Source organism: Asparagus officinalis, chromosome 10 (assembly GCF_001876935.1).
Source record: "Asparagus officinalis chromosome 10, Aspof.V1, whole genome shotgun sequence".
In the NCBI taxonomy this organism is placed as follows: Eukaryota; Viridiplantae; Streptophyta; class Magnoliopsida; order Asparagales; family Asparagaceae; genus Asparagus; species Asparagus officinalis.
This window is the reverse complement of record NC_033803.1, coordinates 53,935,066-53,946,255: the sequence shown is the minus strand read 5'-3', so window position 1 is coordinate 53,946,255 and position 11,190 is coordinate 53,935,066. Positions and strand designations below refer to the sequence as shown.

At 45.2% G+C, this 11,190-nt stretch overlaps 1 protein-coding gene across 1 annotated transcript; it reads left to right on the top strand.

The window, feature by feature from the left end:
• On the top strand, window positions 1–1,032 carry LOC109826743 (protein RETICULATA-RELATED 3, chloroplastic-like). The gene is given in 3 exon segments (XM_020393759.1): window positions 1–279; window positions 281–680; window positions 683–1,032. Coding segments are annotated over 3 exon segments (1,029 nt in total).

Genomic DNA, 11,190 nt, shown 5'->3' with positions numbered 1-11,190 from the left:
ATGGCCGCCGCCGCCTCCCATCTCCTCTTCTACCCTCTCTCTAACCTTGCCAGAAACCCACAACACTGCTGTCACCTCTGCCTCCCCTCGATCTCCATCCCCACCTCCAACATTACCACCCTACCCCTCACCCGGTCGCTAAACTCTAACCCCTCCGAGACAATCCTCTCCGGATTTGGATCCGGATTCGATGACAATAACAACGAATCTGGATCCGGCGCTAATAACGGCGGCGGAAGCGATCACCCTCATGACGAATCCCATCCATCCAATAGTCCATTGGGACCCCATCGAAATGTTCCTCAGTGGATGGAGAGCTAGGGTTTCGGCTGATCCGCAGTTCCCCTTCAAGGTTCCAATGGAGGAGCTCATCGGCGTCTCCGCCTGCATGCTTGATGACATGGCCACTCGCCCTAACTTTGGCCTTAACGAGCTCGACTTCATCTTCTCCACCCTCGTCGTCGGATCAATCCTCAACTTCACACTAATGTACCTTCTCACCCCGACCGCTGTCGCCTCCACTGCCAACGCTGCCATATTCTTCCTCCCCTCCTACATTTTCGAGCCTGGATCCTACGCTCTCTCATCAAGAATTGCCACTTTGATTAATAAAGGAGCCACCTTTGTTGCTGTTGGGTTCGTCGTTGGGCTTGTAGGGACTGCAATTACAAATGGGCTGATTACTTAAGGAAGAGGATGGACCCAGAGTTTGTGTCCCCCAACAAGCCGCCACCCATATTGCTGAATGCGATGACTTGGGTTGTGCATATGGGAATCAGTAGCAATTTGAGGTACCAGATGCTAAATGCTTTGGAGTTTGTGTTAGGAAAAGTGCTGCCTCCGACTGGTTTTAAGGTTTTGATTGTTAGGTTAAGGTGCTTGAACAATGTACTTAGTGGGATGTCATTTGTGTTGCTTGCGAGGATGACGAGGTCTCATAAGGTGCAGGAGAAGAAGGCTGAGGTGGAGGAGAGATTGATTGTGGAGAATGCGATGGCGTATAGCGGGGTTGATGAGCGGTTGAGCAATTGAGGTTTGTTTTCTGAACTTAGTTTTAGCTTAGAAATAAAAATTTGGACATTGCAATGAGGAACACTTAGGCTCTGTTAGGGGAGTGTAGTGTAAAGAGCGTGCTTCTTGTGAGGGGTGTACTATAAGTTACATACTATATCTATATTGAGGGGTGTGAGGATGTAGGTTTGGTTTTATGCCATTGCTTTATGATTTGAACAAAAGTATTCATTTAAGAATAAAGTGAATTTATGTTACTTCAATTTTTATAGTGGTTATCATGTTTCGCAATGTTAGTAATATGACTGATATTTGGTAATTTGGAGTGATAAATGATGGCTTGTGATATATGTGGAGAAGTAGCATTTCCTTCATATCAAAATTTTTGTTTGAATCAGACAGATATAAAGATATATTGTTTAACTTGCATGTACACGCTTGCTCAGTCTTATTATTACCTGTTGTGCATATTGTTTGCAGTAAATTCATAGCTTTCTTATTTGCCCGAGTTTGATCTAGGCTTATTTCTATAAAGTACTGGTTGGGGTTCCTTCTATAGTACTAATCACATGAGAGTCTTAATTTTTAGTTCTTCTTATTAGTAATGAGGCACAAACTCTGGGAAGATTAAACCACATTCATATAACATATCAAAATTCTCAAGTTCATCCAAGTTGCTCATTTTGCTGACATAGTAAATGGATCCTTTAGTCCCTATCCCCATTAGTGCATACTGAAAGAGCTGTACATTTGGCCTACAGTTTTGATCTATTTTTATGTAATTCAGCTATAATCTCACTTCTCAAATTTCTTTTTTTTTCTTCCAAAAAAGACATGTTGGTTCATAAATTATGTTTAATCTCTAGCAAATTGCTGTCGGCCATGAAGTGAAACCTGCTACTAAAAGAACTAATTTATATATGGATTGGTATAGTGTATAATGGTATAATCTTCTAGCTGTGAAGTAGCATCACAAAAACATTACTAGCTCTATTGTTGCAAATCTCTGAAGTTTTGGTTAGTTACATACTTATAACACACACGCTAGCAAACTATACGTCTGAAAAAACCTAGAACTTTTGGTCAAAGAATTCTATTACGTTCCTAGAAAGGTGTTATAGATATGTAGCGTGGCATAGCCTTGGAATATTGTTACATTTGTATTCTTTTAAATAGTGGATCTAGGCAAAGGTGGTCAAAGAATTTTTAAAAAGGCCAGAGACCATCTCCATTTGAGAAGTTATTACCTCGATTTATTCATGCATGATTTAGGATAATCTCTTCTTCAAGCAAATATTCATTTCCTTAAAATTGTCCATATGTCCAGATCCTATAGGGTTTGGGCTTGTGGATACTTAATCATAGATATGTTTTAATTTGGACGAGTGGCTATCCTCTTCTTTCACATCTAAAAATTCACTCACATAGATATATCTGTTAAAGCAGTCACCTAGGTTGGTCTAGTCATCTGCTTCCCAACATGCACATATAGCCACATAGCATTTCTTTAAATGTAGATCTTTACCGATGTTTACAGATGGATGTAAAAGCAAAAAAAGATGCACTTTACCGAGGATGCGGCTCGAGGAAGAAACTTTATTGGGTTACCAATTCATCGGAGGAACAAATATCTACTCCATTTTGGTAAATTTGTTTTGATCTCGGCCTCCTACTGTTTTCTCTAAAATTTCTTGATTTTTCTATTAGTTTTTTGGTAAAGTTTGCAACTAAGCTTGGACCCAAATCAGATCTAATTGGAAAAATGCTTCCTTTTAGTGATTTTAGGGAATTTCAAGATCTTTGCTCACTTGGGTGGGGAGAAAGTTGGGGTTTTGATTGATATTTATGGTAAGATCTGAGTAATTTCTTCCAAATGATTGTATCTTCTACATTATTTGAGGAGAGATGAGCTGTAGGTTTTAGAGTATAATCATGTGTAAATTCTCAAACGGGTTCAGGTAGAGATATGGGTTCTCTTGCTGTTTTTGATAATTGTTCTGTGATTGTTAGTGGGTAGGCTGATCTCTTGCTATTTTTTGAAAGGAACTTAGCTTTAGATCTGAGCAAATATTGTTGTCTCACACCCTAGCCTTAGAAAGAATTGAGTCTTCATGCCATTTTCTACTATCATGACCTACTTACCTGAAGAGGTAGTTGGGCACATCTTCTCCTTCCTCGAATCCCACCGAGACCGGAATGCAGTCTCAGTGGTCTGCAAGATTTGGTATTAGGATTGAGAGGCTTAGCTGAAGATCGGTTTTCATTGGCAATTGTTATTCAGTGAGGCCTGAGAGGGCAATGACGAGATTTCTGGAGGTGAAATCATTGAGAGTTAAGGAAAAACCGCATTTTGCGGACTTCAACATGGTCCCACATGGATGGGGAGGGTTTGCAGGGCCCTGGATTGAGGTGGCGGTTAGGTAGTGCCCTGGATTGGAGGAGCTGATGTCAAGAGGATGATGGTTTCTAATGAGAATCTTAAGCTCCTTTCTCTCTCGTTTCCTAATTTTAAGGCTCTTGTGCTTGATAGTTGTGAAGAGTTTAGCGTTGATGGGCTTGCCTCAATTGTGACTCATTGCAGGTGAGATTGCTACTTCCTTTGTTTTCTTTGTCATGAGTTTGGATTGATATTTCTGTTCACATTTGGATTGAATTATTCTTGCTTTTATGCCTCAAGCTAGTAGTATCGTTGCAAGTTCATGAAAACTTTTGATGGTTGATATGTGCTTTTACTTGCAGCTTTTATTACAATTTGTAAATTAAAAAAAAACTGGAATTACTGCGTATCCTTGCTAAAGGGAAACTAGTTTTTGGGTTCAATGTTTTCTGGCCAGAACTTCTTTGTTTTCTTTGTCATGAGTTTGGATTGATATTTCTATTCACATTTTAGATTGAATTATTCTTGCTTTTATTCCTCAAGGTAGTAGTATCTGTTCGCGGGAAAAATCGTTGCTTTCTTCATTGATTCCATTGCTATCTTGAATAACAGTTTTTCGGTTACAGAAGATCCGGTCTTTTTTTAGATCCGGTTACAATGAAAATAAAAAATAAAGGAAATTAAAAATTACAACTTTTTCTCTTTCGTCGAACAAATCGCGAGCTCCTGTTTTGCGGTCGCTCGCTTGTGTGGGTTCTTTGCCTGCGCCGGGGTTTATCCATGGACCACCGCGAGATCTAGATCCGGTCAGATCTAGGCAGTACTATGGGTATTATTCCACGAAGGAAATAATAGCCGGGGAGGATTGATTCACCAAGGAAACAATCGTCCAAGTCTCGGGATCTAAGACCAAGCTTAGATCCGGAGTATGTCTGCGTAGATCTGAGATCCGGTCCTCTCGAACACCTGCATTTTTTGGCGTTGACGGTCGCCGAGCACCAGATCTGAATGAGCAAGTCCTCGAAGTCCCAAAGTTGAGATCTTTTTTAGATCTGAGTCTCCAATCCAGCAGGGCTTCGCCTCTCTCCAAAATTTCCAACCCTTTACTGTGCCCGCGCACGGAACAGTGTCGGCCACCTCTGGGTGGCCGGCACTGGGCCGAGCCACCCTGGGGTGGCTCGGTTTGAGCCGAGCCCCTCCGGTGTTTGTTGTTTTCCGTCTTCTTGCGCTGTATCCGTTTTGTCCGTGATTCGGTTCTGTGATTGATTCGGACTCTGATGCGTTGATCTGATTTGGCAGTACATCTGATTCCTGATTTGGCAGTAAACCCGCTTCTGAGTTTGAGTCCGAAACTGATCTTGATTCGATCGTGATTCGTCCGAGTTTGTCCTTGGTTGGATGACTCGTTGACTCTTCAATACTTGGCTTGATTCCGAACGCGAATGGACGTATTCCGTTGCTCGCGTGCGATTTGTCGATCTCGTCGCCTCGTTGGTTCGTCAGTTTGTGCCGAGCTGTATTAATGGACCTATAAGCAATTTTATATGCCTACAGATACCCCCTCCAAAGTATTTCAGCCTCGTTCTTTTATAGAAGAGTCTGGAATACTTTGGATATGATTGTCCCCACCTTCAGTCGGTGTAATGGGACCTTGGAATGACTTCCGTTCTTGATTCCTTCAATCTTCCAGGCTATTCGGTGCTTTGTCGAATGTCTGTAAGGGTTCCGGTGCTGCATTTATTGTCTGACCGTTGTCGGAAATTCGAACTTGAAGTCAATTCCTGGTTTTCTGATTTTTAGCTCGTGCTTGTTGGTTGAACACAGAACTGACCCTCGAATGTCGGCGTTGAGTCTTTATTTGCGACGCGTTGTCCGGCGTAGTGTTGTTGAGTTATCCTTAAGAATGAAAATATTCTCCAGGAACTTCTCAACCAACAATAGGGAATAGTTTATACTCGTATACCTTATTGGAGTATTAAGAAGCAGTTTATACTCGTATACTTTTCGGAGTATTTAAGAAGCAGTTTAAACTCGTATACTTTTCAGAGTATTTAAGAAGCAGTTTATACTCGTATACTTTTCGGAGTATTGATTCTTTCATCGCAACGCATTGATTGGCGTTGACCTAGGGTTACGCTTTGACCGGCGTTGACCCTAGGGTTTTGAACGTCGTACGTTGACCTTTTGATTGCAACACGTTGACTGGCATTGACCTAGGATTACGCGTTGTCCGGCGTTAACCCTAGGGTTTCGAATGTCGTACGTTGACTGTTTGATTGCAACGCGTTGACTGGCGTCGACCTAGAATTACGCGTTGTCCGGCGTTGACCCTAGGGTTTCGAATGTCGTTGGATGCTCAAGTCACGAGACCAACTAATGAAGCTGATGCGTCAGTGACTCTCGTATTTATAGGATTTTTGGCAAACCCTCAGCCATCAACGGGTTTGATAAGCCTTTACCGACTACCGTTTGAGTCGGGCTAGCATGCGGATTGTTTAAGTCCGTTCCGCATGTGACGTTACGCTAAAAGAGTTAACCCTTTTAGTGCTACGATATTGAATACGTAGACTTCGTCTTTCTTACGGGAATAGACTACCCGGCGACGCGTGTTAGGCATTGACTTTGGGATTTTTGGCTAACCCCCAGCCTTCAACGGATTTGATTAGCCTTTACCGACTACCGTTTGAGTCGGGCTAGCATGCGAATTGCCTAAATCCCTTCCGCATGTGACGTTGTGCTAAAGGAATGAACTCCCTTAGACTTGATGCTACGACTTCAAATACGTAGGCATGTGACGTTGTGCTAAAGGAATGAACTCCCTTAGACTTGATGCTACGACTTCAAATACGTAGACTTGATAATTGCTACGGGAATAGGCTACCCGGCAACGTGTATTAGACGCTGACTTATCCCTACTTAGGCTTCGGGATAAAATACCCCAGACTGGCATTCTGGTGTCTTTTTTAATCGGTAAAAGACTAAACCGGCGACGCGTGTTAGGCGTCGGCATATCCTTTCTTAGGATTCAGGATGAAATTCCCCATGCGTGTAAGGCATGGATTCTGGTGTTATTAATAACAACCTGTCACAATGAATATGTGGACGGGTGTTCTTTCTTTAACGGTTAAGAACTAACCGGCAGCGCATGTTAAGCGCAGACTTATCCTTGCTTAGGTTTCAGGATAGAATACCCCAGAATCGAACTCTGGTGTCTTTTTGTACGGAAAAAGACTAAACCGGCAGCGCGTGTTAGGCGCAGACTTATCCCTGCTTAGGATTCGGGATAAACTTCCTAGTACCTGTGAGGCACAAATTTTGGGAGTTGAAAAAGGTGGTGTCTTCTCTTGGGGCAAAGACGAACCCGAAACGGGAGAGGAAGAATTTTATATTCTATCTCCCGATGCTGAAAAGAAGAATTTTATATTCTATCTTCAGCTGGAAAGGAAACTCGAGGTGGGATCTCCACCCCCAGAATCCGGAAGGGTGAAACCAAGAGTGGAATCTCCACTCTGAGATTCGAAAAGATTTAGATAACCCTAACTGTCGGAAGGTTTGATTACTGAACTAAAGATGAATTTCTCGTTTACCGAGAGCGAATTATGGTTTTGACCCTAACTGTAGGAAGGTTTGGCCAAACAGGAGTTTGAGGTGACCCTATGTAGGAAGGTTTGGCCAAACAGGAGTTTGAGGTGACCCTAACTGTAAGAAGGTTTGATCACTCGATTTGAAAGTGGACCTCTCGTTCATTGGAGGAATCGAGAGGGGATTTTGACTGTGGTCCTAACTGTAGAAAGGTTTGACCGAATGGAAGACGATCCTAAATGTAGGAAGGTTTGATCGCTCGATTTGTGGACCTCTCGTTCATTGGGGGAATCGAGAGGGGATTTTGACTGTGGTCCTAACTGTAAGAAGGTTTGACCAATTGGGAATTTTATGTCCAGACTCTAACAGAGAGAGTGTTGAGTGCACAGACACGGTGAGAATGGGAGTTCTTATTCATTACATTGCTGTGGTTTTGGGAACTTCCTGTTACATAAATCGTCCACCCCCAGTTTCATCTGTGGAACTGGTTCAGACATTATTATCAGTTACCTAACCGGGTTATCCTTAAGAATATTAGCTTAATATTCTCCAGGAACTTCCTGTCAAAAGTGGGGAAACAGTTTAGACTCATATACCTATTGGAGTATCAGTGAGTAGTTTAACCTCTTATACCGGTCAGAGGATTGAGAAACAGTTTATACTCGTATACTCTTCGGAGTTTTGCCGTTCTCAATTGGCTTACCTTAGCGTTATGACGCCGGCTTCAACCAAGGTCTGAATGCTATTCTTGAGAGTAAAGCAATCCTTGGTGGGATGAACGACCCTCCTGTGGTATGCACAGTACTTTGGGTCGTAGTTGTTGTCAGCTTCCTCCTGATTTGTGATAGGTGGTAGCTTGATCTTGTTACCTTCAAGGAGGGATTCGAAGATGGCTGGAACGTCTTCGTCCTTGAAAGAGTACTCTTTTTGGAGTCTCGGACCCGAAGTCTTTTGCTGCCTTCGAGATTGCTGTTGTGACGCTTGATTAGCACCACCAGCAGCTGCAGGTGCCTTGCCCTTACCACGAGAGGCGAAGTTTGAGTTCAGCGGATTAACCGTCGGTTGGTTCCTCTCGGCCTTCTTCCTTCTAAGGAATCGCTCAGCCTGCTCCCCTCGGACCTTCAGATCCTTCCAAGTGTCAGACGGTGCTGTCCCCATTGCTTCCAATACGTCTAAGGACAGATTATTATGGCAGGTCTGGAGAATGAATTCCTCGGTGATCGGGTCCCGGCAATTCATCGCCTTGTTCCGGAACCTTTTGACGAAGGTGTCGACTAACTCCCCGTCCTTCTGCTTCTCATCGAGCAATGATCCGATAGATATCTCGGTGTCGTCGTCGAAGAAGTTAGCGAGGAATTTTGTCTCCATGTCGTCCCAGCTATTTACGCTTCCTGGCTTGAGGCGGCGATACCAATCGAAGGCGGCTCCGCGAAGAGTGCCGACGAATGACCGCACCATCAGAGGCTCATTGCCGGAAATAATACCCAGGTGCGATTTGAAATAAATCAAATGCTGAGTGGGGGAACCCTTCCCATCAAACGGCGTAAAGTTAATCAGACTGAACTTCGCCGGATAGGGGATCGATTCCCACTCTCTTGGGTATGGACAGGGAATGCCTGTTTTCTTCGTCTCTTGAGCGGAGATCAATGTGTTGATTTTGCTCTCGAGATCTTTGATCTTCAAGTCTTCACTTGTATCTTCGTTGGCATCCTCGTTACCACCCCCTGCATTGACGGGAGGGTTATTGGCATTGTGAGCTCCATCCCTATCCGTGTGCTCCTCTTCCTGAACAACCTGGTTACGGCGGCTTGGTTCACCTCGCTGGTTCGTCAGTGCCTGAATTTGTTGCTCATGCATCTCTCTCATAGTCTGCATGGCCATCTGCATCTCAAACTTGAAACTTTCTTTCTGTTTAGCCAAAGCGTCTTCAAGCATCTTGGCCATTTCTTCCGCGCTTATCATAAATGACTCGCGGGGTTGTCCTTCGCTGGACACTGTATTGTCCGATGCGACAGCAGAGCAGGAATCCGATTCTTCATCTTCCGAAGGCAATCTTGTCCGAACCCTACCATAAGTTCCTCGTGCGATGGCTCCGGACTGCAGACGGGTTACACGCCGGGATGCTTCCAGAAACGACTTGAGATTAACCTGTGTCGATGTCTCTTTGCTGGTCATGTTGGCGGTGACCCTCGGAAATTCTCCGTCTTTAACCACCGTTCTTCTTTGCCGGAAACGCCTATACCTTGGTTTTGGCGTTTCGGTGCCGAGCCTTTCGAACACTGAAATTCTCTCGGGGACTACCTTGATGCAGTTGCATTGAGACAGTACCGCCCGAATGAGCTTTGAACAAGGGCACTGAGTTTCCTGTTCTCGGGGACTCCTCTTTCTGGTTCTGTTCGTACCCCCAGCACGATAGTACAACTCGTCATTTTGACAGTCGGAGTAACCTATCGTGTGTGGGCACGACTTCTCAGGTATAACATTATCACTATCAGATGATAATGTTTCCATCTGAGGGCGAATTGCCTTCCTTGGACTTTCAAGAGTCACGCGCCTTGAGACATGCCTTTTTGGGCGTGAATTCTCAGCGGGCTCTTGGACCTCAATGCGCAAATTAGCGCGCGCAGTTGCCTTGAGCTCCTTGTCATGTTGGAGGTAGCGGTGACCCCCAGCGTGTTGATTCGTTCGGGGTTTTCTTAGTGGGCCCAAACGTTCTTGGATCGGAGCTTTGCTTCGCTCATCGGGAATTGGACCGAGGCGCTCCAAGACTGGCTTTCTTCTTCGGGAGGATTCTGCATGATCTCCCGGAGTAGCTATGGGAATTCTCGGCGACTTAGCTGGGTTCGCCGGAGGTTGAATTTTGGTTGGAGGCTGCAAAGGTTGCTCCTTAGCCTGAATTGCCGCTTCAGACTTTGGCCTCCAAACTTTGCGAGTTGGTGGCGGCTTCTTGGCCACTTCTTTCTGCAACTTTCTACGGGCTTCTTCGGCTTGAGCCCGTGCCTGCGCTGATAGTGCGCGGCGTTTGCGGATGCGTTCTTCCAGCGTCGAACGATTCCGTTTGACACGGACCCATTCCATTGTTGGCGGCTTGGAAGAGGCGCCGTTCATCTGTTGTTGAGGCTGTTTGCCTCTCTTGTTCTTCAGACCCGCGTTGTAGCGGACTCCGTCGGTGGACTCCATCGCTTTGGCGAATTGTTTGGCCAAGCGTTGGCGTTGCCTTTGGCGGGCTCTCTTTGAGAGAGTCACCGCTCCTTTGGTGACGGAGGAATTGGTTGGAACCAGCTTGATCTGGTTGGAGATTGGTGGAGCCTCATCTGACGCAACTTTGGCGTCAATCGAGATGAGGTCGTCGTTGGTAGCTTCAACTTCTTCGTACCAACGCACCTTTCTGTTGGAAGAGAACTTGGACTTCTTGGACTTGCGGGGGGAGGTTGATCTAGACGAGGATGAAAGGTATTCCTCGAACTTGGTCTGATCGAACTCGTATTCGACCTCCTCCACGACTGGGATCAAGATCCGCGGCTGCGACGCTCCGATCTCGGCAGCGAGATCGGTGGCTCCCACTGTGGTCGCCAGATTGTTCGCTGGAAAATTCGTGTCTTTCTTTGTTATTGATTCCATTGTCATCTTGAGTTACAACTTTTTGAGTTACAAAAGATCCGGTCTTTTTATAAGATCCGGTTACAACGAAAATCAAATAAAAATAAACAAAGATTACAACTTTTCTCCTTTTGTGTCGAACGAATCGCGAGCTCCTGTTTTGCGGTCGCTCGCTTTGTGGGTTCTTTGCCTGCGCCGGGGTTGTTTGCCGTGGACCACCGCGCGATCTAGATCCGGTCGGATCTACGCAGTACAACGGGTATTATTTCACCAAGGAAATAATAGCCGGGGAGGATTGTTTCACCAAGGAAACAATCGTCCAAGTCTCGGGATCTAAGACCAAGCTTAGATCCGGAGTATGCCTGCGTAGATCTGGCCTTTTTTGGCGTTGACGATCGTTGAGCACCAGATCTGGAAGAGTGAGTCCCCAAAGTCCCAAAGCTCCAATCTTTTTTAAGTTTCGAGTCTTGAATCCGGCAGAGCTTCGCCCCCAAAATTTCCAACCCCTGAACAAATGAACCAAGTGGCCTATTTATAGGCACCCTTTACTGTGCCCGCGTACGGAACAGTGTCGGCCACCTCTGGGTGGCCGGCACTGGGCCGAGCCACCTCAAGGTGGC